Below are 27956 nucleotides of genomic sequence, written 5' to 3' on the forward strand. Positions count from 1 at the left end.
TAAATTGCACGGAGGATTAATAGTACCAGAGCAGTTCAGTCAGGTGTAAAAATGACAACACCCATACAGAGCCTTCAACATTTTCCTGCAGCATTATAAATTAAAAAATTACACCTAAAAGATGAGGTCCAGTTATCGTCACTGACTAGTATCTTCAGTGACTTCTTTAAAACCATGGAAGCACATATATTTTAAAATCTAAAGGGTATGCTTCTCCCCATCTCTCTCATAAATGCAAACCAGTTCCACACTGTTGCTAATAACAACTAAAAAAAAACCAAACACTAAACCCCCCCAAAACCCCAAATCCACGTTTTTTAATAAAAAGGCCTATTATCACTCCTAGTCGTATCACCAACTAATGAAGATTTCTTTTCTTGTAACCCTGATAAACTTAATTCTAGTAAGATTTGGTTTGCTTTTCTTCTCCGAGAGTTATAACAAAGCTAGTGGAAGAAAGAAAGATCTAAAGAAAGGAAATATAGAGCTCTTCATTTCTTTAACGTACCAAGTTTTGAAGTACTTAAAAAACAGAATTCAAAGTTTAGCATTCCTTTATTTATTTATTTAGAAATTTCCTAGTTCTAATCTAGGAAGGAAATCTCCAACAAACATTATTCATCACACTGGGAAGGTAAATCTCCCTCTGTCTGCAGTACAGCCAATCACGACTCATGTAAAATCCAGCAGAGAAGCATCATGTAGCTATTAATTTGCTGGTAAGATGCAAAAGAAAAAAAAAGTAATTCTTGCTTGTTTTCTGTACAAATAATCTCCATCCAGCAAAACAATCTTAGCGCAAAATTTGTGATACTACTTCTAAAAATTTCAAGATCAATCTTGAAATAAGGTATAAGGTTCTGTATAAGGTACAGTTTATAGTGCCTTATAAAACCAGCCCTGTCAGACCCTTCCAAACACTTTTTTAATACAGTTATTGATATAGCTTTGTCTCTGCATCTTAGGCAGAGCTATTCCCATAGTCCCTTTGTATTTCTGAATTCATCACTCAATGCTGCTAACTGTTGCTTACTCCTCTGACCACTTTTTCACAGAACATCCCAGTAAGCCAACTTGAAATACATATGCATTCATAATTTATGAATAAACACAGCCATACTGTTTACATTTCTCAATTAAGCAAAACTCTTTAACAGTAACCAAAACCAGTCAGATGTATGACCATGAATTTTCACAGGCCATAATCAGCCAGGGCCACCCAAACAGGCACACTGGGAGGTCCTAGTTCAAGAAATTTTTTGTTCCTTTTAGTAGATTGGTTTGCCTTTAAAATCCTGAGCTGATAAAAATTCCAGATCAGCTTTAACATTATGAAAAAATAAGATCTCAGTTCCTTTAAACAGAGGAACTAAATTAATAGCATGCTATGGTTGAATTCATTCAACATTCAAACATGAAAACATTTGAACTTATAGCACATCAAAGACAAAAAAGTACTTTAAAAAAGCTTGCTCAGGAAAAATATGGATTACCTGAATTTCACAGACATACATATATAGTCCTTGTCTCCTAAGTTAACTGTACTTGACAAAGAAAATATTAAAGGTTTCCAATTATTCAAAATAACTTAATTGAAGAATCACAATTTTGAATTTTTAAGTTTTACAGAAAAAATTTAACTGGAGAGAAGACTTCTGTGTCACTTTTGTTCTCTCAGCAATTTATCGCTGTACTCTAAAAAAAGCATAAAGCAGCTTGAAAAAAACTTCTGTTCACCATAGGATTGTTTACAGCTGTAACTATGGAATTCAACCATGTATTTATGTTGAACAATGATCACCACTAACTGAAATCTAACCTGAACCTCCTTGTTTGTGTCAAATCCCTGGCCCTCAGTCTGCATCTGTTCCAAATAGCTGGGAGTGATCATACTTTAGAAAGTTGGTTGGATGTCTTCAGAAACTTTTCCAAATGCAGTGCCTTAGACTGACACTGTATTTCTTTCCCATTTTCCAGAGGAGCAATCAGCATCATCAATATGAAGGTTCTGCTGTGGCCGCTTTATCCACAATAAACATACATGTTCCTTTAAAATACTGTATTTCATTATTAAATGCAGCTTTTGAGATATAAAGGAGTCAGTGCTTTCTGCATACAGATCAATACATATAAAGCAACTGTAGCCCTGAAGTTCCACATTACACGCTGTGCTATTAACAGTAAAGCCATCTGCTGGTTTGTTTTTAAACAGTATTAGGATAAGTTCTCAAAAAAAAAAAAAAAAAGTAGGAATGCCTGGGAAGTAAATGGATATTAGGAGAGGTTTTAATATTAAACATTTTGTAAACAATCAAGGACACTTAGATGCCCACACACACCCTGGACAGAAGGATACACTTCTCAGGTGAACAGTATTCGATGCTGCATTTCTGAATGCACAACCAGTCACAGAATGTCAAAGCCAGCACTTAGAATGTCCCAGGTTGCAGGACATACTGCAGACTCCAAGGCAGGCCACAGTAAAATTCCCACACACATTAACATGACCAGGACTTGACATTTGGCTGTTAAATACTGCATATATCTTTGTTCAAGAATAAGGGCATCCATCCCAGATGTAGGTTTTGCCATTTGTTTGCCTATAAAATCCCTTCTGGGGCAGAAGCATTGCTGCTCTGAATCCCATAAGAATAGCTTTGATCCCAGGTCACATAAACCATAAAAGCAAGTTTATATGCTAACACTAACACACTTCTTTCACATGAACCAAGAACTGACACTGAAAGAAACTCTAAATAACATGGCCAGAAAGAGTTTACGAGGACACAAACCGCAGTATGCCATCAAGACTTATTCCTGCTCTTATTTATCCCTATTTACCACCACCCCTCATCCATACCAAGTAACATAGCAATATCTGTTTAAGATTAAAGTTTTATTTTAAGTTAACATTTATTCCTTCAAAATTGCACAGAATTCTAATGGCTTTTTTAATTCCCTTCCTTTAGAGTTCTGGATGTGGTCATGAGCTTCCATTCTCTAACAGTCTTCTCCTTCAAAGTCCTACAAAAGTATCCCAGGGCTTTTTCTCCTGCGCATCAGCACAGACCAAAATTTTCCAAATCTAGGGTATATTTTAGTGGTTGATTTTTGGTGGTGGTGGTTGGTTTTTGTGTAAGATACTACACGTTTTGCTGATTTTCCCAAATTAGGTCACCCTTGCACCTTCTTTTCCACAGAAAGGCCAGTAACAGTGGCACTTAGACACAGCTGCATCAAGAGGTGTGCTGGTCCAAACAAGACTTTCTGATGGCAAGAAGGAGCAAAACCTCCTTTGCACATTGTTTACCCCATGGATGAAAGTCAGAGTAACATCACTCTCTCCTGCCTTCTTCTTCAAACCAGCAGAAATCTACAGCATCCTCTACCTAGTTTCTGGAACTAATCATCCATATTGCAGCTGCAATCCAAAAACACCTAACTTTTTCCCCATCGAGCAAAGACCAAATCACAGAATGCCTTTGTCATTTTCGTTCTGCTTTACTGTAATTCAGTGTGTTTGAATGTGAAAAACATCAAATGTTCTAGTATAAGGAATGAGCTGTCTGGCTTCTCTGTGGTTTAACTGCTACGCATACATCTTCTCCCTCCGCCAGGCTCTCCAGTAGCTTTGAATCCATTCCCAGTACTATCCCAAGGCTTTGGTCATAGTTTTCCAAACCCACTAAAAGATCAAGTTCAGCAGCTAATCACTGTGTTTCAGTCTGCAAGTTAAGACAGCTTATTTTTTACAAAGCAACACGTAATATGAGGTCTAGGAGAGAAAGTGACATGGTATCTTCTCCTTCAAACTTCGGATAGAATGAACTTCTTGAAAAGATGAGATGTAATCAACATTTGGTCAGTGTCCAACCACATTGCACAACTCCTTGCTTAACAACATATGCTGCTACCATGCCAAGTGAAACAAGGAGGAAACCTTCCCCACGGGGTCTTCTGGGAGGAGGAAGAGGGATCAAAACCTTGACTGACACTCCCCAAATACTTTTGTGAAACATAAATTCAAAGCCTAAGCAGAAAGATGTCAGTTTTAATTCATGAAATGCACGTACCTACTTCTGATGCATTAACTCTGTGTGGATCACAGCAATTTCTGACCTCAGAACAAGCACTGGCTTTTAGACTCATGTCGTTTCAGTGCAGGTTGTATGAAATTATTCTGTATAATTAATCACTGTTATTTTTCTTTGTGTAAAAATGTACTGTAAAGGAGGAGCTTTGAAAATATCCACTTTTATACATGCAACTTTGCTCAAGGTCAGCCCCGCATTGCACATAGTCACGCTGTACTGCAGAAAGCTGATAGAAAGCAGCCCAACTCCTCTCTTGTGGTGCTGTGAAATCCTGACTGTGCTTCCCCGTGATGATGCATATCTGGAGTACAAAAGCACCCGTTCCAGCAGGGCTCCCGCAGGTGGCACTAGCTGCTCCTCAGTGCCACACAAGGCTCAGCACATAGTGCTTGCAGCAGAAACTGCCTCTCCCTTCTGGCCAGCACGCCAAGCAGAGGCTATAAATCCATCTGGAGTTCAGATACCCGACTCATCCTGCTTACCACTCAAGTCTGGATTTGGACAACCTGGCAGCTAAGCCACTATACCAACCTTTTGCTTATTGCAAAACTTCCAATCATCAGAACAAACCACAGTTCTTTTCTAAAGCACTGGGCATTTTTCAAATTAGATACACATATATCACTTCTCTCATGCCTTTGTACAGTGCATGTTACTCCCAGCAGCCCTCCCAGACCTTCACAAAAGTTAAAAAGACACACACAAACAAGCAAAAACCAAACCAAACCAAACAAAAAAAAATCCATCAAAAGATTGTGTTTCACTCACACACAGTAGGTCACTCACTTCAGACACTCTCTTTTGAATCTAAGGTCGAGAAAATAGACAGACTTGAGTATGGGTGATATGGTTTAGAGTGAGGTGTCCCTGTCCATGGCAGGGGGTTGGAATTTGATGATCTTAAGGTCCTTTCCAACCCTAACTATTCTATGATTCTATGGTAGCTCAGCACAGGACATGCCTGGCATGTGCTCTGATGAAAAACGAGGAAGAACAGGAAAAGTAGCAAGATACTTAGGGACTTAGAGGCAAGTCCCAGCCCAGAATTCATGAGTACAGCCATAGCAAGTCATAGCTGCCAAGTACAGCTACCATACCACAAAATACTGCTGTCATCTAATCAAAGAAAACTGCTAGTCAACAAGAAATTGTATTCTACACAAACCATTTTCAGAGCAATTTAAGCAATAAGACCACTGTTGTGCATTACACCTAGTTACTGCACAAAACCCAACCAAGAGCACAGTTTTCATTACTGAAATTTATAAATACAGAGATTAAATATTTTAATTGAGCTACCATTACATTGTTTTCTGATTTAATTTTTTAGGTAACAATAGTTCTACTGTTAACTGCTAGTTAGGGCTACAAAAAAAAAGTGAATTTGAAACAAACTCATTTAAAAAGAAAACAAATGCCTCAGGACATAGAAGAACACACAATTCAACATTTTCTTTACTAGAAGAGTTTGTCAAGTACCATTAAATTGTAGCTCTTCAATAATGCACATATCGAGTGCTGAAACATCACAAAAAAGCATTATGCACATACACCAGCAACAGTGCTAATGAGCCTAAAGGATTTTAGGGTACAAGTCCTCCTATTGCAAGAACAGCCAACCCATAGCCAAAACCATGAAATATGCCATGACCTTGACAGATTCCCCAGTAGTGTAAGAACTTACACAGCCATTTTATCATGTCACCTGAGGGAGCACAGTCCTTACAAGTTAAAAAAAAACCTGTAAGGTTTTAGTTGGTATTTTCACTGGTCACATCACCTCTTACAAGATGTTTTTCTTGAGGTTTTTCTCATGAGAAATACAACTACAGATGCATTCGGTCAATGTTTTGAACAGGCTAAACTTGAGTGAGGCATGCAGCATAAACCTCGCTACTGGGACAAAAGTTCTGGTTTAATAAATTTACGAAAAAGCATTCCACAGCTGGATATGAAGCTGTCAAACCTCAGCGGTAACAAAAGTTGTTTTACAGTGCACGTGGCTAAGGAAAGGAAACTGAAGAGGAAAGCATTTCAGCAGCGTTGATCTCAGAATTACCCAAGCTCCTTTCCAAAGCTCTGAACTTTTCTGCAATTAGGAGAGATGCTGATTTGGCTGATAAACAGTCATGCAGATGCACACATGTAAAGTTTCCCTCTTTAGTCTTTTCCACATCCAAGTCTTTGGTGCTCAGCAGCTGCAGCTTTAAATTCCTGATTGAGGGCAAGGGCTGCTGCTGCATTAATAAAAAAAAAAAAAAATCCCCAAAACAATTAAAAAGCCAATCAAAGAAACAAACAAGGGCAACAACCCAGCTAGCATCCTAACGGTCTTTTGTAATCCCATCTTCTGTTAGACAGGAAAAAACAAACAAAACCAAAATAACTCCACACTTGTACCTGGCATACATAGTAAAAAGCCCCTGATACATACTTTCATGGGCTTAATGTCTCCTCCAAATTGTTTTTCTATTACAGATATTGTGTGGTAGCACTTAAATAGTTCTTTTTTTGCCTGATGCCTGTGCTTAGGATATCACTACACACTGCCTTGGAAAAAGGCCACTGTTGTGCAAATTCATCACTTCACCACAAGCTCAAGCAGTAAAGGAAATCAAATCAAAACAGGCTGTGAGGAAGCCAAGCTGTTAGAGCATAATGAATCCAGTCAGTGCAAACAAGTCAAATCACAGTGAAAGTAAACTATAATATGCAAAGCCTTAAATTAATTTTAATCCAGTTCTATGTGAAGGATAAATATTACTCAGTGATGAATAACGCCAGTGGATTCCAATATATCTGAAGGATTTTGTTACTATGGAAGAAACATACCGTTTCGGCCCACATTTCACCTCCTGACACTTCCTTTTTGCATTTCCGTTACTGGAAATTTCTTGACACTAAGCTGAGTGTCACACTTATTTTACGGAAAAAGGGAAACAACCTTGTCATCCACTTAGTAAGGCCATCAGGCTGTGTATATTATGTATGGTAGTGTCTCCTGAAATCACAACACTGTGATAATAATGAAGGTTTTTCTGGGGTTTGTTTTGTTTTAAATGAAAGCTTTATAACCCCCAAAGAGAAACTTCTGATATTTTAAGGTCAGTAGAAAAGTTAATATCTATGGGACAAACAAAATTCATACGTGTTTTAACTTCATGTAGGGCCAGAGTCAAGTCGCTGAGACAAGGAACATCACCTTCCTAAACTCATAACCAGTATGTAATGTAAGCCTTGAAACCACATTCATGCACAACTTGACAAAGAGATAACATACATCCAAAAATAAATACTCAAAGACTACAAAACAACCCAACGCTTCTTAAGAATATAAATATAGACAAGTCCATTTTAGAGTCAGCTGGTTTACGGGTATTCTCTCTGCTTAAATACATGTTTCTGAAAGCTCCCTATAAAGAAAAGAAAAAAGACAAGACAAACACAAAATCCAGCTCTGCACCAAATCAAAATCAGAGTTTTATTTCTCTCATGTGCACATTTTTCAAAGCACTACTGGTATTTTTTTCCAATTTCACTAACAACATAGCAATAAGTATGCATCAAGTCCAGCCAAGCTGTTTTAACTCTTCTATAAAATGCTTGTAATATGTTTGCCTTCATTGTATATTTTCAAAGAAATAACTTTAGATCTCATATTTAAAAAAAAACCAGAACAAAAGATCATACTGACGAAAGATGAAAATGTCAGAGCTGTCCAAAGGGTCCATTTACTTTGATAGAAAAAAATTCCTAAACAACATTAATTCCAAGGAAACAAGAGAGAAAGATAATTTTCTCTCAACTGTAAACTCCTTTGGAGAGCTATAGAGATGGAAGATAAAAAAAAATGAAAAGGGTACAAAGGAATGTTTGGCTTGGCATTGCTGACACGTGTTCATGAAGGGTAAGCCTACTTAAAACCAGGATAATGGATAATTATCACTTTACATGTGGATCCTTTACTACATTTCTTTCCATAACACACAGTGACTCTGATATATTTTGCAAGGAAAGGAATGGGCACAGATTCACCCTCAGCAGATGGGCTCCTACGAAGCCCATTTATCCTTCTAATTTTTTTTCCCTCAACTGCAATTGCCAGAGCATGGTATTTCAGTTGAAATTAGAGGTTTAAACTGTGCTTTGTAATTAATAAACAAGTAATACTCAGTTGGCTTTTCCAGAAACTGTCATTTGGATGGCTGGCCAACATAGAGCCATGCCTAACAAAGTTACTTACATAAACCCTGTGAAACACGTTTTTTCCCCACAGCCATCAGAAAAAGCTCAACTAACTTTTTGACTACAGTAAAGTGTGATTAATGAAAGTTTCTGGGGTTTTGTTTTCATCACAGAGCGTATAACATTAGGCAACAACACAGAAAATAGCAAAAAAGAGTCAGCGGTTAAAGTTTTCTGAGCCTTGACATGTTCCAGTTGCCCAAACGCCTAGCCTGGCTGGCCCCCAGTTCTGGCTCAGTCAGCTGATGGCAGGACCACTTCATGCTCCTCCAGCTTTTCCTTCTCCCTGCTTTGAGAATACATACATCTGTGTGTATGTATGTATATATATATATATACACACATATTTATATACACACTGCACACACATGGAAAAAAAGGAAATTAATAACAGACAAATTAACAGTGCTGTGCACATTCACTTTGTCCAAATGAATGGCCTCATAACTCAGCCTGGGACATTTCCTGTAAAAACACTCCATTATTTATTAAGGTACTCTAGAGTGCAACTGTTGAAGCGTGGCTTGCAGACAACATATTTTCTAGAGCCAAAGTTTGCAGTTATCTACAGGACACTGAACAGTTGTGATAGAGAAACCAGGCTGTTCTCACTATATGTTGTGTCCCCAGTTCAGCAGAGCTCTGTAACTACAAATGTAGTCCTATTCATTTTTTGTGGCACTGAAATGCACACGCATACTGCAGAGTACAGAGAAACTGCACTGTTTCAAATAACGCTCATGCTTAATCTCTGACAAACCACAGGCTTTGTATATACATATATAAATATAAATACATGCATATATTCTTTTCATAAGAAGGAATATGGAATATAAAATTAAATATGACTAAAAAGAGAGGAAATTATTTCACTCACTCATGATCAACGCAAGAGCCTAGAAGACTAAAAGGGAAAAGGGTAAAAGGGAAATCACACACAGGAACAATCTTTAACCTGCTACAATTTCCAAAGGAATTTGAATTATTTTCTTGAGAAAAGCAGCTGACGAACTGTTTAAAATGCAGTATTCTCTAGACAAGGAAACTCCCTCTATAATGCCATAAACATACAAAGTTTCTTATCTCCAACATGCTTTCTTTGAAAAGCTGGAATTATTACTAATGTTGCATTGCCCAATGCAGACCTCCACTGCCCCAGATGAGAACACTAGCTCCATTCAGAAAAGATACATGGGGAAAAAATAACTTACAAATGTTATAGTTGGAAAGGTGATTTCCTTCAGCTGAATGTTTTTCTCCTTTCTGCATCTAAGTGACATGGTTTGAACAAATCATGTTGTTTTTAAGTAATTCTCCAAGTCCACATTCTCCTCTTTTCACCTTCTTGCACCAGTGATGAAGGTCACCTTTCCATTTTTATCACACTGAAGAGTGACGCTTTTTCTCCTTCTACACAGTGAGTAGGGAATCAGAAACAAATCATACATTCAGCATCCAGCTTTCCTTGATCCAGCTGGGATGCCAGAATTACTGTTAGAGGGATGTCTCTATCCCCACCAAGTAAATTTTTACTAGATGGATCACATGTAATTCAACAACACTAGAAGGCAGCATAAAGGGTAATAAAGTATTTCACGTCTATCTTGAGAAGATTATAAAAAAAAAGCAAATAGCTACATAAAGGAATTCACTTCTTTGTCATAAAGAAAGTTAAAACTAATACAATATTCCAATTATGTCAAGAAGTTTCAAAGGACATGTAAAGATTATGCACATGTAGAAGTGTGTTTGGTTACTAATAAGGCAACTTCACAACTCACTGAACCTTAAATCCTATAGTAAAACTGTACATGAACTCTAATAGCAATAAAAAAACCATCAGAAACACTTGTTTCATTTTTATAATGTATATAATCAACACTGTGGTTCCAAACCCAACTAAAATTCACAAGTTACAGTGTTTTCTCACTGGCAATGCAATACCACTCTGCAGTACAATAGAGATGAATGTGTCTTCCCAGCTATGCCAATTTGTGTAAACACACAAGAAATTCAGGCTACAGGAATACATTTATTTATTTATTTTTTTAATGAAGCAAAGCTTTGTATTTATTGGTCATTTAATCTAGTACTGGAAATCAATACAAATAAGGGCAGGGGTGGCATCTCTAAATAGGTCTGACTAAAGTAAATATTCAAGGGGGTATTAGTCAAATTGGTACCAAGAGCTTCAGCCATTTTCCAAAGCCTTTTGAATTCTCATAGTGAAACCCAGTGAATTCAGATGAAAGTTCCTTTTCTTCCACTTTTAAGGGAAGAAATAACTTAAGTGAACCTTCTGCAAAACAGCCTCCCAAGTTTAGTAATTGGGGAACAGACCTAAAGCACTGCCAAGACACACAACTCAGCATTTATAAACCTTAATGGTTTATTCAAACATTAAGTACTGATGTACTGAACCAAAAAACACAGAGGTATTCCAGTAATGCTGTTTCAAGTTATGTAATTCCATCCTTGGTACATAAAAATCCCAATTCCTCCATTCTTGCTGCCTAGCCCACATTTTGTACTCCGAGGGACACAGGCACATGGGGTGCATACTAATGATACTGAGTTCCTGCTCGATCTGATGAAAGGCACAGCCAGGCAAGAACACCACCTGGCCCTGCCTTGGCTCTGAGATGATGTCAGCCTATTCAGCAGGGCAACAGAGGAAAGAAAAAATGTCCCTGCTCTATTTCAAACACACACAAAGGGCCAAGTATATTACCACAAAAAGCAGGAAACCACTCTATCTCATCAACAAATGATGATTCTGCAGCTCTCTGAGCCTTACTGCATTTAAGCAAAAGAAGTAAGCAGAGGGAGAAGCATTTGTTCCCTTTAGATTTTGTGACAGTTATTTCCATCTCTCTCACCCTAACCCTGTACTGTCCCCACACCCTATGCTGTATTCCAAGGGTATCAGCAGCCCACTATCGCTTTTTGCCCCACAGTTACCTTTATGTGCTGACCCACCAAGATATGTCAATTTACCCAGTTCTGAATTATTCTGTTTTCTTTATATGTATCAAAGTATATATCATACCCAAATCATAACAGCAAATATTACAATCTTCTTCCAGGCCTGGCAACATTCTTAGACACATCTGAATTTAATGCAGACATAACCCTGTAGAATTGCTATCTCAGGTCACCTATAGAATCATAGAACTGTTAGGGCTGAAAAAGACCTTAAGATCATCTAGTTCCAGCCCCCCTGCCATGGGCAGGACCACCTCATACTAGACTATGTCACCCAAGGCCCTCTCCAATCTGTCCTTGAACACTGCTAGGGATGGAACACTCACAACTTCCTTGGGCATCCTGTTCCAGTGCCTTACTATCTTCACAGTAAAGAACTTCCTTATATATAACCTGAACTTCCCCTGTTCCAGTTTAAACCCATAAACTGTTCCAGTTTAAACCCATGTCCTTCTTACGCTGACGGCACTAGAACTGCACACAGTACTTCAAGTGGAACCTCACAAGAGCAGAGTAGAGGGGCAGGATCACCTCCTTCGACCTGCTGGTCACATTCTTTTTGATGCAGCCCAGGACATGGTTGGCTTTCTGGGCTGTGAGCACACACTGCCAGCCCCTGTTGAGTTTCTTGTCACAAACTTTGCCAAAATGCTTGGAGCATTTTTCTCTTCAATTTTTCTTGATTTTCACTTCAAACTCCAAAGTTTTAAAGAACTCTGAACAAAGAGCCAGAGACAGACGCACACATTACAAAAACCATAACAGGCAGGAGAGAAAAGCAGACAGCCATACTCTCTGGAGAGCAGAAAGCATAATTACATTCAACTGAACTATTCTTCCCTTATACGTATTCCACCAACAGTGGCAGGGTACACTTCTATATTTCAGTCCTGACCTCTAAAATGGATCAGGTATAAATCTTTCAAAAAGCATAACTTTCTGTCTCTATACGTGTGGACACCTTTCTCTGCAACATCTCAGTTCTTGTGTAGCCCAACAACTGGTGGACGCCTCCTCTGCCTGTGTCAGAGTGAAAGATGTTCCACAAGAAGAGTTCAGAGGCAGCTGCCCAGCTCTCCTGTAGGAAGAAATATGGTCTCATGGCTGTTCCAGACACACATCTGAAGTTTGGGAGTCCTTGTGATACCAGCAAGCTAATGCCAGCATGAAATATGAAGCAGAACCTTAATGGAAGAGAGTTTTTTGTAGTCCGGGGGCTTTTGAGGGGTTCAGTTTTTAAATCAAATTCCACTACAGTTTAAGCAAAAGCCATTAAAGTTTAGGAAAAAGCTGCAATGAATCATAACTATTACAAAACAAAGGCCAAATTTTTCAGAACTGGTTAGTCATTTACCCTAATTTGTAGTAAATGGGAACCCAGCATACTTAAAAAAAATAACTACAAGATAGGTTGAAGTAACTACAAAACTCAGAATTATCTGTTCATTTTGAAAGTTTTGAGAGTCTTACACCTAAGTGTAAGAAAAGTCTGATCTACTTTAAACCATGTGCCCATGTGATCCTTCTGTCAAATCATTTTAATTATTTGGCTTTATTTGCAAAACAGATGTGGGGGGAACAACCACAAACAAAATCAAAGAATGAGGTTTGGATTATGTAAGCCCTGGAGGGCTAAATTAACATAACTTTTATAATGTGTCTAGAACAATTTTGTCTTTTTCCAAAGTTAGCTGCCAGCAAAATTTACAAACTCATCTATTAAATTCATTTGTTATAAAAATTACTAGTTAAAACAGATTACCTGTAACTACCAGCTTCATATCTCTGAAGCTGAAGATTCAGCATATTTCTCTAAGGAAGTAAGTGAACTGCTCCACTTTTCAGAGAAGTAATTACAAAACCATAATTTTCCTTTTCCAATTTAAGCATGTATTAAAACTGAAACAGTAAAGTCCGCTTCAACCACATGCATGTTTTGTGGGCTTTTATTGCAGTTTCGCTTTTTCTGCCATGCAAGTATTCTATCAAAGATCTACTTTAACTGATGCAGCAGAGTGCTTATTGGGCAAGATTATAAAACACCAAGCGCAATAAAGGCTTTCAACCTTTTAACTAAAATGAAGAACATGTATGAGAAAGAACACTAAAATGCCCTACAGATTCAGAACTGGAAGGAGATGGCACACGGGTTCCACAGTGCCTGATTATCGAGCAGTGTTTTACATCCCACTTTTCCTCTGGGCTGCTTGTGCCCATGCCCCAGGGGGACTGTGCTCTGCTTTGGAATAAGTGTGAGCCTGCTATTGTAGACTGCAGTGAAAACCCTATTCCAAACAGCATGAATTAAGTACTGACACTTTGAAATACATTTTGAAAGCCTTTAACCCTTTCATTCATCCTATCATAGCAAAAGACCATGGACACTGGCATCTTCAAGGCATCTACCATGAGCAGTCTTTGCAATCCTAGATTAACGTATAAGAATCAAGGCAAAATGATTTGCTTACTTTTAGTGATATAGATCAACATCAGGAAGTACAATACTATAGAGATATTAAAATACTTGTGTTATGCATATTTATAAATAAAAGTATGTTTACATTATGCTTTCCACACACATGAAATGAAGTTCAGAGAGAGAATTCATATATCTGTACTGACAATTCATTTTAAGGAAATGCCCAGCTACTAATCTGACTTCCAGCAATCATGCAGCAGACTTGTGTCCCTCGTCTTGAGAACCAATATCCAAGCAAGTAGGCTCATGCAGCTGGATTTCATGCCTCCGTCATTTATAGTTATTTACACCACAGAATGTACACAAGTATCAATATCCTTGCATCTGATAAAGGTACAGATAAGACAAACTATGATTTGACAATATCAAGAAACATACACCTTACTTTCAGTGTTGAAAGGTTGTAAAACAGCTTTAGGAGAATTATTGTTTCAGGTATCTAAACTACATCTTGGGTTACAACCTAGGTACATGGAATGAATAGCAAGAGGGACAATGAGCTGTGGACTCATCCGATTCTCTCACATGCCCTGTTGCACCACAGCAGATGAAGCACAATGGCACTTGTGTGTGGCTCCTCCAGTCCCCAGAGTGAAAAGCATTTAGGGTTTTTGCCTATCGTCTCTTTTGTGAGGTGTGAGAATTGAATCAAAGCTGTTCTCAGGTATGGAAAACAGATAACAACATTGAATGGTAAGTTTAGTTGGTAGTGATTTTTTAAATTTGTTTGTGCAGAGCATTCCCACTCCACTGGACAAGCAGCAGACTTCCACCTCTGGAAGATGGTCCTCACATACACACACACACACACACACACACAAAATTACATGCATTTTATATTTTCAACCAGCTTTCATTTCTTGTTCTATGCTTAGTCACAATACAGATATTAAGGTTAGTACAAGCACGCTACCGCAGGCATGGCTGTGTCTCCTGAAGGCTGCTGGACATTAACAACCCAGCAGATGGCCATTACTCCAAACTCCCCACCCTCCATCATCATTAATTCAGTAGCAAACTCATTTCAAGGGGCTAGCCCCAATTCATAAAGAACTCATTGTCCTGGCCAAATTAATAGCTTTAGATCTTGTACTACCAGATGTGCTTCAGAGAGACAATAACATTTTAAATTAGAATGTGCTGCTTAAAGTCCACTTCAATGTCATTTCTCATAAATATTGGTGTATGAGACAACCTTAAAACTATGTACGTATTCCCAAAATAAACACAGAAAACTCTGTATTTTTGGTTTATATTCTAGACAGATTCGGCACAAGTGTCCTCAATTATCCTGCAACCCCCTTGATCAAAAGCTCTTTACTCTGAGACTAAAAGTGGCACATAGTCTTCTGAAAAGTTTCACTTCACCCTGAAAATTAATACAACCTCAACACTGATGTATCCAATAGAAACAGGCAGTTATTGGTGCCCATTACCTAAGCAATGCAATTTAGACTAATAGTAATAATAAAGAGGACAAATCAGATTTGTAAGAATTGGAGTAGATCAACTTCATTGATAAGACATCAGTAAAAGTTTTAATACACATCAAATGGGAACAAAAAGAGGGAATAATTTGGCATAACTCGAGCTGTGTCATGGCTGACATTCGTAATCCTAATGAAAATAAATAAAAAATAAAAACCACCGCAACAACCAAAACCAAACAGAGACAGAACTTTCCAGAGACAATATTCACTTCAGACTTTAATTGTATTGCTCTTTTTCCATGGAACTAAACCATATTTTCTTAAAATCATGTATCTCAGAAACTTCTCTTGCTGATCATTTCATTGAAAACTGTGTGGAACGCTCTGTTTTCAGTAAATTCCAACAAAAATATTTTGGCTGAAAAATTCCCAACTGGTTTCACTTTTTAAATCATTCCCCAAGTGCAGTATTTCATAAAGTCAAACACCTTTCCATACTTAAAATGTTACACTGTATATTTTAAAAGATACATGCTTACCCTCCTACTGGTACAAACCAAGGAGCATCAGTGTTCAAACCTGTATGTAGGGAGGGTACTTCCACATGGAAGAAACGTACATAACAGCCATGACTTAAAGGTCTTTCCTAGTCTCCTTGAAAACAGGATTAAAAACTAAACTTCCAACAGCCTTTAACCTTCAGTTGAGCACAGAAGACTCAAATACAAAGTATACAGCTATGTTGACAAACTAACTTCACACATCTAAATTACAGAGGCATTCAAGGCCAGCCTCCATGTGGCTCTGGGCTGCCTGACCTAGTTGAAGATGTCCCTGCTCAGTGCAGGGGGGGTTGGACTAGATGACCTCTGAAGGCCCCTTCCAACCCAAACTATTCTATGATTCTATGTAGTAAACAGATATGGTTCAGGCTGGATTTACCCTTGAAGTACAGTTTACAGCCACTGCTAAAGGAAAGCAGGGCTCAAATGTCTGTGGGGGTTGTAAACACACTTGGGATGCTACAAGGGAGCAAAGGAGAAAGAGATTTTTTTATTTTTTTTTTTAAGGAAAACAAGGAAAGAAAGTAAAATAACAGTCATGCCTCCTGTCAAATTCCATAGTAGTACAAATTTTAATTACAGAAGAAACTCACAAATCAAGAACAAAGCATCATTTGGTGTACTGGACTTACGTGACCAAAGCTAAGTATGCAAAGATGGGTAGACGGGTTGGGGTTAGTTTTGGTGTTGTTTTTTTTTTCATGTATTAAATATTTTTTTAAATTCCTACATAACATAACTAATAAAAATATTTACTTTTACAAAGGGTCAAGTGGGCAGAACATAATTCTCCCAGAAGGAAGCCAGATGTTTAGTATCTTCAAAGCAATATCCATAGTGATTAAAGCAGTAGTTAATCTTTCTTTTAGAGGTTGAAATCTAACTGAAGTTTCTTTTACTGAACAACTATGAACCATGCTTTAATACCTGCCTCAGCAGAACAGGTATTTTTAATAGGATTTTGGTTTGTGTGTATAATTATAAAAGCTCCAATATTCAAGGAGCCATCTTTCAAAATTATGTAAAACAATCTATAGTCCTGCCCTATGTCATGTATTGCATCTTTAGCTCAGGATGAAAGAAGTCACATCTGTTCCAAAAGCCAGGCTTCTGTAAAAAAAACAGTTCAGCAAACTTCTTTGTAGCAATTTGAATACATTAAGTCAAATAGGTATTCAAGTGTTTCATGTGAGTCATGCAAGAGGTGCATCAATGTAGTACTTAGAATTGCAAAAATATCAAATTAACAGTTTATTTTCTTTCTTAAAACTTACTATAATGCATTAAGAGATCCATAAAAAGGAATTTGCCAAGACTTGAGCAAATAGATTTGAACTGATTCTGTGGGGTTTTCCTGTATTACTTGGCTGGTGCCATGACTAATATTTAGCTACAACACAATGCTTGCCAACAGATGTAAGATAAGCCTGAAATCCTATGGGGATATGCTAAATGTTTAAAAGGCTTTGGAAGCATGAACAGGGTCTCTGTGTATCTCACTCAGAAAGCAAAAGGATTATTCAGCTGCTTAAATTACCCTTACACACACAAAAGAAGAGCAGCTTTACCACTAGAAAGAAGGGGGGAAACCACCAAATTTAAAACAGGTTTTCTGGCACCTGTTTTCACATTTTCTGGAGTTTGATCTGATCAGGGAAAAGCAGCAATTACAGAAGTTTAACCTTATCTGTGCTGGATAATTATGTAGTTGATTACTCCACGTTGTCTAAAAATTTGAAGTGAAGGTGAAATTCAGATCAAAGAAAGGGTCACAGTTTTGATGCCCATTTTGCCAACACCATGCATCACTAGGGCATTAACTGCAGAACAATCCATTTATGGTATCATGAATTTTTTATTCAGCTATGTCAATGTTCACCTACAGCACGGTATATTCTTGTTTGCTTTTCCCATCTCTAGTAGACATTTTGAAAAACCTGTTTAGCTTCCAGCTAAACAGCATCTTATGGGTATCAAGTTGTTCATCTCAATATCTCCTTAGCTAAGTGAGAGAGATCCTTTCTTAAGAGGGCAGGGAAAGAGCAGCTCTTGGGCTACCAAGTGACAAGAAAGGGCTGAAAAAACCCTGCCAATTTTATCGGACACATATCAGAAACCACCAAGATAGGTGGCAGCACTTCACAGGTTGCTTACTTTATTTAACCAGTTTCATCTAATCTCAATATAAGCACTATGGGTTTAAGTACCAAAATATTTAGTCTGTGCAAAAAGCAGAGTACTGGCACCTTGTTTACAAAAAATGCCACAATAAAATAAAATAAAAATAAAAATGACTAACAAAGGACAACAAAGGAAGTGATAAGGATTCAGATTTACATAGCTCTTGAAGTTGACTGTTTTTAAAGCACTTTGTGTGGCAAGAGAGAACAAAAAGATTCCCTGCCAAGACACACTTGGTTTGCACAGAGCACATCCCATTTTCACTTGCTTCTTTAGAATACAGGAATCAGAAAGAAAAAAAAAATGTGGAAAAATGGTGGCTGTTGTGCTGCAGAGGACCAGCTGTGATACACTCCACTGCTATCGAACACCTACTTCAGCCAGATGCTTCAGCAGCCTCTCTCAATCATTTCCCCAGTCATCTGTGTTCCTCACCTTCAAGTCCCCTTCTCTCAGCCAGACCCTCTCCTATATTTCATCATTCATCTGACCCCAAAATTTCACTCTCTGAAGTCTGTAAAGCCAGGTAAGTAGATTCTCTTGGGTTCATCCCTACCCCCTCTCCCAGGGGGCAGAAGCACACCACAGAACTCCCCAGCCAGATCCTCAGCACTCCCAGGAGTTATGCTGCAACACATCAAGCAAAAGATGTTCAAGCAGGAGATGGACAAGGATATCACAGACTTAGAAACTGCACCCTAGAAACTGCCATGAAACCTGCGTGAATGCCTAAGCTTTGGGGTCTTTGGTATGAGGGCTATTTCATTTCACCTCTTCCCCAGAAGAACTGGTTTTCACTGTGATTTTGGAGTGTTACACCTACAATGCAGTGACTATAATATAAAGACACCACTCATTACCTACAACATGAAATCAAAACTTCAACCATTCCAGAAGTCTTTGTGAGATTTTGGTTGTGTGGGTTCTGTGCATGTGTAAAATACACTTATTTGGGAAAAAAAAAAAAACATAAACAAGTCTTTCTATTCCAGCATGCAACTTGTTTTCTGCTCTGGCAACACCTGTGACAAAGGAACAATACTGTCACATGTCACCCATACCCACTTTATTAACTAGTCCTGAACAGGATAGAAAAAAAAAGTAGCCTTCAAGACAGTTTCACTGCTGTACAGGATGCTCAGCAGAAAACAACAGATGTGCTATAATCACTACTGCCCATTCATTTCCTTTCTGTTAGAAGGAAAGCAGCAGTCATCAATTAAGAACCCGTATCTACTGGACACAAAAGGAAGTATACACTTTTCCTTGGTCATTTGACCGTAACAATAGAAGATGGCAGTGGGAAAAGGCCGACTGCTCTCAGCAAGCATGGGGGGCGGGAAGATGAAGTCAGTGAGGATTCTGGGATTATTTTTCTTTTTAATATATTTATTCAGTTCCTTAAGGTACACAGGTTTAAAAAATAAATCACTTTTTAAATAAATGACAGATTATACAAAATCCTAATCATATTATTCCTTAAATTCTTCAGGCGATTCATTTAATGTTTTTCACAGTGGAAAATCCCAAGCATATGAACTGAGAAGCAGCATTTAGAAAAGTTGTTATAAATGAACAAAGCTTTTTTTTCCAAACAGTTTTCACAATTTCTATAAAACCATTTGTCTAAATGTGCTAAGTACTTAGACTTTCAAAATGTCACTGGCATAAGTTATTTGGATTTATACTTTTAAGAAGTCTAGTTAAATCCTTGGATCCTTCTGTTAAAGATTACCTTCATTGGTCAGCTTCATCACTCTGAACTAGAACAACAGCTTTCATAAAACTGCCAATAACAGAAAACCCTAGAGATGCACTTTATATTATGTCTGTTTCAGTCTGACTACACAAAGGGTTATGAGGAAACTTATTAAAAGTTGCTAGCTTTAATTAAGGTATTAGGCCCTAATTTAACATGATAAATTAAAACCCAAATATCCCATGGATACTAATGCAACAGCTCTAAGAACCTGGTATCTGCTTTCCACAACAGAAAAGCTTTAAAAAGCCTTCACATTGCAACTGAACCCCTTTCTGCCCTGTACCCCTGCTCCATTGCACACCAAAAATAGAACCGACTTAGAGAAAAGCTCACACGTGGGCACACATCATTCTTCTCCACCCCCACACAGCTTTGCAAGCCCTCGTGCCACGAAAGACATGGCCTAAACAAAGCACTCAGTGATGTGCAGATGCTCGGGGAATTCTTTTTTGTGTAGTGACTTTCAGTGTAAACACGCTGCATATTAAAACTCATCCTGAATTGTTAGAACAAAATATATTGATCCGATGTTTTCTTCTCTGATACAACACAGCATGATTGTAAGAACTGCCAAAGCCCATTTTCATTCTTTTCAAAGATTAGCATATTCTAAACACAAACTTATTGAAACAATTAAAAATAGACAATATTGTTATAGAAGTCAAATGGTTAATAGCAGAATACAAGCAAATTTCACAAAATGTCTCCTGCACCACCCCCAAAAGTTTTTCAGAATGAAAATATTCTTAGAACCTCCAGATTTAATTCTGGCGCATTAAGCAAATTTGGCAAAATTACTGGTGGTTATTTGGTACAGATTTTATATTCGTTCCTCAAAGCTGCATCTGTCCAAACTGTTCTGCTACTGTTTTTACAGAACACCACTCCTCATATTTTAGGTTCCTTCCTTTTTCCCATGGTACTAATTCCTTACTAAATGTACTTCACCTAGTCCTTGAATGCCTTATCCTGTTAGTTGATACACACTCCAGTTTTGTTGATACAACAATTTTCTGAAGCACTTCACAGTGAATGCTTGTCTGCCATGGATCCCAGAGAGTCTTAGGAAATCCTCTGCCTCTCAGGACACATGCACAAGCCATGTTATCTCAGCTTTCAATTATAAAAAAGGTTACTCAAGTCGGATGGTCTGGTTTGGCTTTTCTCTTCATCATGAAAACACATTAAAATTACTGCAACTCAAAACCAAGGCCAAGCAGCACATTTGAAATTAAATGGAAATCAGACGGGCAGGGGAGAGTTTGTGCAAATAGTTCGCTTTTTAAGGTCACTAGGCAAATACTCCACATGCATTTGGATATGCACAAGTCTCCAGCTAAATAACTGATTTGCTGTGTGGAACTTAGGAATATACAACTCTCAACATTGGTGGACCAAAAAAATTGCTAGCAATTAAACATCAGCAAATAACATAGACAATTAGTGTCCTGAATTTAGGTCATGCCAATTATTTTTCCTCTGATGCATGTTAAAACATGCAGCCTTATTCAAATCTTGCTATTCTTAGCAAATCCTGAAGAGGAATTTCTGGTCTTTCCTCTCTCAGTCTCTGCAAAGTGCTTTCCTACTTACAGAGACTCTTCTCCCTCAAATTCAAAGGAAAGTAAGACCTTGCTAATGTTTGTCAGATGTAAGTTTCAGGTGAATGTTACACAGTTCTGCTAGTGTGTAACTATTAAAGCTATGCAATCTCAAAGCATTGGATCTGACACAAAGCTGCCACTGTCCTAAAATTTTGTAAACATTTAAACACAACTGGATCATCAATACATACTACAAAATTATTTACAAGCCCCACTACCAGTAGGGTAAAATAATAAGTATTACCAATTAGTGGTCTAATCTAGCATATCAGTATTACCTCTGCAGGTCACAGAAGCCAGAGTGGCAATTAACATAATGCACTTTCAAAAATCATTTTATTTTAAACTAACCCATGCTACATTGGTTTCACCATTAGCACGGGAAGGAGTGAAGTAGGTTATTTATCAGTCACTGAGTTTTTCCACAAAGCAGTGTCTGTGCTGCCACCCACAAAGCCCATCACTGAACGTCCGCTTTCTTCAGGCTCCTCTGGGTTGGCACAAGGACTGAGGAGTAAAGGATGGAGAAAAGAACCGTGTCTAACACCCTCTTCTTCTTTAAAATTTTCTGTGGAATCTCCCAACAGCCCTACGGTGGAGATTTCTGGAATGTCAACTTGTTTCAGATAATCAAATGAGTGAAATCAGTTATTACAATCAAGTTACATTTCCATGGCATCTAAACCTGATTTTCCTATGCTTTCAGGTTTCCAGGTCCCCCAAGACTTCCAGATAGTAACAGTACATAAACAAAACTAAACCCTAAAAAAAAACAAACCCAAACTATGAAAGATCAATTTCCTCTCAAAATGACATACAGTAACATAGGAAAACACAGGAGACCACAGAAGTTCAAAATTGCCCAAGCCCCATGGAAAGACCCTTGTTTCTTCATGAAAGTGGCTCTTCCGCTTCCAAGAAGAATGGAATCAAACAACAAAACTAAAAGCTACAGACGTTTATCAAAACTTCCATTACAGAAACAGTGCTAAAGCTGAAGACATAACCTCCCCTACCTGCTTAGGTCCCCCCAAAATTGATTTAATTAGCATAAAACCCACTAGCATGCACATCGAGAAAACCCACTATCTTGCCTAGCCAACATTTCAGGCCTATACAGTATGGTGACCTGTGGATTTGCATCCTAAGCAGCCTCATGATTAACTTGGGTATGTTCACTGAACTTCAGCAATAATCAGCAATCACTTCAGCCAGAAGCACGAACACCATTTCCTATTAACAATTAATAAATAAAAATTAAAACTTTAAAATAATAATTAAAAAATTTGTACCTGGTAGAGCACTCATCAACTAAATCACTCTTAAATTTGGCAAAATGGAGTCACTTTTCCTCTCCTTTGTTGAATTGGTGGCATTTTGAAGGAAGAGTAGAAACTATGGAATTAGACAAAGGAGCACAACTCACTTGGGGGGCTGCACTCACCCTAGTCTATAGCCTCTGAGCCACGCTCCTTGTACTGCCAACCCATTCTGCCTTAAAGAGCAGTTGCATAAAGTGTAGCACAAGCTGAATCTGGTTCAGACAGGCTAGAGGGTCAGATTTTGAATAGGAATTAGACACTAATGTGATTCTGAAAATCCCATTAAGAGTCTTACCACCTCTGCGAGTGCCTACCTACATATCATTAAAAATCAGGATCAGGCTGTTTGTGGTTATGTTGTCTGTGTCAGAGCAGGGAAGTGCTGCTGGGTTCTCAAGCTCTAAACCCTGAAAGCTTCAGGCTATCCTCCTTCTGGAAATCATTAGCACTGATTTTAAACTTAATTACTTTAGTGCATGGAAACCTCTATCCAAATGAGCCCTCACTTTCCTGGTGAGCAACAGGACACATCTCTAGCTGTTAAAGCAAATCTGAGCCAAGGGTCACTTTCTGAAATCTGTCTTGTTTCTTCTACCACTTCACAAAAAGCAGCTAGTTGGATACAAGTGTGGTGCAGCTTTTTCTAGAAAAATCTATTCACTTATCTTGAAGCCAAAAACCCCAAAAGATTCTTGATATAATGAGGGAAAGAACTCAGTGCCTTTGTTAAATTTGTAACCCTTTCCAGCTTCAGAACATCAACTGGAACATCAAGCAAGAATTGAACAATACCTTTTTTATCATTTTCATTTCTCTAAGCCATTGCTTTATATTTGCCTGTTCTTGAGGACACTAAGATTAATTTACTCCTCCTTCTTAGCTATTTCTCTGCTAGGGACTCAGCTAAAAGTGTTAGTGGAGAATCCACTGACAGAAATCAAGCATCAAATGTTCCTTGCCCTGAACTTCCAAGAAGCTACTGAATGCAAGACTGGATTTTTTCTTTTTTTAATATCACCATAAGGCCTGTTTATATACTTGGAGTGCAAACAGTGCACATTCAGCTGCAATTGATTTCCTGTATGGCAAAATACCTCAAGCATTCAGCTGGCTGGGAACTCTGCAGAGGCCTCTTACCATCACCAGTTTTTTTGAGACCAGGAAGCTCTGCCCCATGCTTGTTCTTATGCCAGAATAAATACAGTCACTGCTGAGCATTCAAGTTAATTTGGTCTAGGGGAACCAAATCATAAACAGGCAAAATTTAATATTTAAAAAATCCATTTAAAAATATCAGTCCACTTACAGTTTCAACAGTAATACAAGCAATTCAATCTTGCTAATATGGCATAATGTTCATCTACAGATGTTTTCTAAATACGGAACTACTCCATCTGAGAGATGCATCGGGGAGGGGGGGTTATGAAAAATCAATACATCTTCTTCCTCCAGTTGCTATATTGAAAGTAATAAACGAGCACTACAATGCAATTTCACAGATCAAAAGACTATGTTTTTTCCCTTTTGGTATCAATGTGTGACAATTATAATAACGATTTACTGCATTTAGTTTTTTTCTGTTTGTAACTGAATACATAGAATGGACTCCACTAATACGGCTATGAATCTGAAGAAGGAAATACATGAGTAGTTTTACCAGGATCCTGTGATTAGACTGTAACAGTTGTAACATTCAAATGCTGAACCACCTGACTGTACCTTGGCTTGTAAATTAAGCAAAATGGAAATACAAAGTGAGCTGTAATTACCATCCTACTTCCCATGTAGTCCATGCAGGTTTCCTCAGCCTCAAATCCTCCAGAGGCAAAGGACTCCATTTCAACTGCTAAAGGCTTTTCTTTAAGAACCCTAGAAAGATACAGACTGGCAACACAACCAAAACCATTGAAATATACACACTTACGTATCTATGCATACACATGTATGTGTGTATTTATCTATATAAATAAATCAAAAAAATCAGGAAAACAGGCAAAACTGAAGAAGCCAAAACTTTTTATAGGGATACTCTTGTTTGATTTAAGTTTCATCAATAACAGCTTCTTAGTTCCAGAGTAAAATTATTGGCCTAAAGCTGACAGGTATTTGCTAACTTCCCAAGGGTACAACAGCCTTTCGAAGGGATTGATGACTTCAGACAGGGTCCTTCAGCCACATCCAATTCAACCAAAGTACAGCTATTAGATACTATAAGGTACTCTTCTATCAACCTTCTTTGACTTTTTCAAGAAGGTTTACTACAGATCTTGGTATCGTCATGTTATGTAACAGAACAATCTGTAAGGAAAATTTATTTTTCATCTTGTGAAATTTTGAGCGAATTCATCTGAATAAATGCTTTATTTCTCAAAAAATTAACATAAGAACATCCCATACTTTTGCACTAGAAACACTACCACAAAGAAAACATACACATGCCCACTTAAAGAAATTGAGTAATCAATATACTGTCATACCTGTTCTTACCTGATGCCCAACCATACTAAATCACATCTTGCATCCAGACAACTCCATCCTTCCAACTCATATTGTGTATTTAACATAATAAAATGGTGACAACATGCACAGTATTATTTTAAAACAAATAGTCTTGCCAAACAATTCCACATACTGATCCTCTAAGAAAAGCTGAGAAAAATTATTTTTAGAATTCCCATGTGGAAGATGGCAAACCACTGTGCAGGTCTAATCACCAGTGATGTAAAGTAAGAATTTATTTGATGTGATTTTTACCGAGTTACGTGCCAGTACTTATATCCCAACTTTTCAGGCCTCTATACAAATGCCTGTAGCATGGGTAACAAACAAGAGGAATTAGAGATGTGTGCACGTCTACGGGGGTATGATATTACAGGCATCACAGAAACATGGTGGGATGGCTCCTATGACTGGAGTGCTGGAATGGAAGGTTACAGACTCTTTAGAGTCTTTAGACAGGACTGGCAGGTGGGAGGGGGGAGGTGCCCTTTATGTTAGGGATAGGCTGGAGAGTATCGAGCTCTGTCTGGGGATGGGTGAGCAGTTAACAGAGAGCTTGTGGGTCAGGGTTAAAGGGAAAACAGTGATGGGAGACATGACTGTGGGGAATCTGTTACAGATCGCCTGATCAAGGAAAACCTGTGGATGAAGCACTCTATAGGCAGATAGGAAAAGCCTCAAGCTCACAGGCCTTCGTTCTCATGGGTGACTTCAACCACCCTGACATCTGCTGGAATGACGGTACGGCCCGGCGCAAGCAATCCAGGAGGTTCCTTCATTGTGTGGAAGACAACTTCCTCATGCAAGTAATAGAGGAACTGACAAGGAGAGGTGCCATGCTTGACCTCGAGCTCACCAACAGGGAAGGGCTTGTTGGAAATGTGATGCTCCAGGGCAGTCTTGGATGCAGCAACTACGAGATGCTTGAGTTTGAGATCCTCAGGACAGTGAGAAGAGCGTGCAGCAAGCTCACTGCCCTAGACTTCAAGAGAGCAGACTTTGGCCTCTTCAGGAACCTGCTTAGTAAGGTTCTGTGGGATATAGCCCTAGAGGGCAGGGGGGCCCAAGACTCTTGGTTGGTCTTCAAGGATCACCTGCTACAAGCTCAGGAGTGTTGCATCCCAACCAGAAGGAAGTGCAGCAGGAGGGCCAGGAGACCCCCTTGGATGGATAAGGAGCTGCTGAGGAAAATTCAAATGAAAAAAGAGTTTTATAGAAAGTGGAATCAAGGACAGGCGGCCTGGGAAGAGTACAGGGATGTTGTCCGGGAAGCTAGGGACTAGGTTAGGAAAGCTAAGGCCCAGTTAAAATTAAACTTGGCTAGGGATGTTAAGGATAACAGGAAGGGATTCTACAGGTACATAGCAAATAAAAAACAGATTAGGGAGAATGTAGGCCCCCTCAGGAAGCTCTCGGGTGAACTAGCTACACAGGATTTGGAGAAGGCTGAGGTTCTGAATGACTTCTTTGCCTCGGTCTTCACTGGCAAAGGCTCTGACCGCACCACCCAAGTCTTGGAAGGCAGACGCAGGGACTGTGAGAATGAAGACCTTGGGCCCACTGTAGGAGAGGAATTGGTTCGAGACCATCTTAAAAATCTGAATGTGCACAAGTCCATGGGCCCTGATGAAATCCATCCGCGGGTCCTGAAGGAGCTGGCGAATGAAATCGCTAAGCCGCTGGCCATCATATTTGAAAAATCATGGCAGTCAGATGAAGTTCCCGATGACTGGAAAAAGGGAAATATAACCCCCATTTTCAAGAAGGGGAAAATGGATGACCCAGGGAATTACAGACCAGTCAGTCTCACCTCTGTGCCTGGCAAAATCTTGGAGCAGATTCTCCTGGAAGGCATGCTAAGGCACATGAAAAACAACAAGGTGCTTGGTGACAGCCAGCATGGCTTCACCAAGGGGAAATCCTGCCTGACCAATTTGGTGGCCTTCTATGATGGGGCTACAGAACTGATGGACAGGGGTAGAGCAGTTGATGTCATCTACCTGGATTTGTGTAAAGCGTTCGACACTGTCCCACACAACATCCTTGTCTCTAAATTGGAGAGACATCAATTTGATGGATGGACCACTCGGTGGATAAAGAACTGGCTGGATGGCACACACAAAGAGTTGTGGTCAATGGCTCAATGTCCGGCTGGAGGCCAGTAACGAGTGGTGTCCCTCAGGGATCGGTGTTGGGACCGGTCTTGTTCAACATCTTTGTCGCTGACATGGACAGTGGGATTGAGTGTGCCCTCAGCAAGTTTGCCAATGACACCAAGCTGTGTGGTTCGGTTGATACGCTGGAGGGAAGGAATGCCATCCAGAGGGACCTTGACATGCTTGTGAGGTGGGCTGATGCCAACTTCATGAAGTTTAACCATGCCAAGTGCAAGGTCCTACACCTGGGTCGGAGCAATCCCAGGCACAGCTACAGGCTGGGCAGAGAAGAGATTCAGAGCAGCCCTGCAGAGAAGGACTTGGGGGTGCTGGTCGATGAGAAAATGAACATGAGCCGGCTGCAGTGTGCGCTTGCAGCCCAGAAAGCCAACCGTATCTTGGGCTGCATCAAAAGGAGCGTGACCAGCAGGTCGAAGGAGGTCATCCTGCCCCTTTATTCTGCTCTCGTGAGACCTCATCTGGAGTATTGTGTGCAGTTCTGGTGTCCTCAACATAAAACGGACATGGAACTGTTGGAACAAGTCCAGAGGAGGGCCACGAGAATGATCAGGGGACTGGAGCTCCTCTGTATGAAGATAGGCTGAGAAAGTTGGGGCTGTTCAGCCTGGAGAAGAG

The 27956-nt window shown here is 39.1% G+C and overlaps 1 protein-coding gene across 3 annotated transcripts in view; it reads right to left on the bottom strand.

Annotated features, from left to right (window-relative positions):
* PLEKHG1 (pleckstrin homology and RhoGEF domain containing G1) overlaps window positions 1-27956 on the bottom strand; it is a 137307-nt gene that overhangs the window by 99751 nt on the left and 9600 nt on the right. The window contains exon 1 of one of the 3 annotated variants that reach the window (XM_061378655.1): window positions 22636-22714. The exons of 1 other annotated variant lie outside the window; for it this stretch is intronic. In XM_061378655.1, coding sequence (XP_061234639.1) covers window positions 22636-22651 — 16 coding nt within the window. In that variant the 5' untranslated portion in view covers window positions 22652-22714. Of the gene's footprint in view, window positions 1-22635; window positions 22715-27956 lie in introns of those variants that run through there. One more of the 3 variants, XM_061378654.1, reaches the window with a different exon arrangement.

The sequence above is a fragment of the Neopsephotus bourkii genome, unplaced genomic scaffold, assembly GCF_033783945.1.
Source record: "Neopsephotus bourkii isolate Nb327-2 ecotype Australia unplaced genomic scaffold, CSIRO-AGI_Nbou_v1 NB_1767, whole genome shotgun sequence".
In the NCBI taxonomy this organism is placed as follows: Eukaryota; Metazoa; Chordata; class Aves; order Psittaciformes; family Psittacidae; genus Neopsephotus; species Neopsephotus bourkii.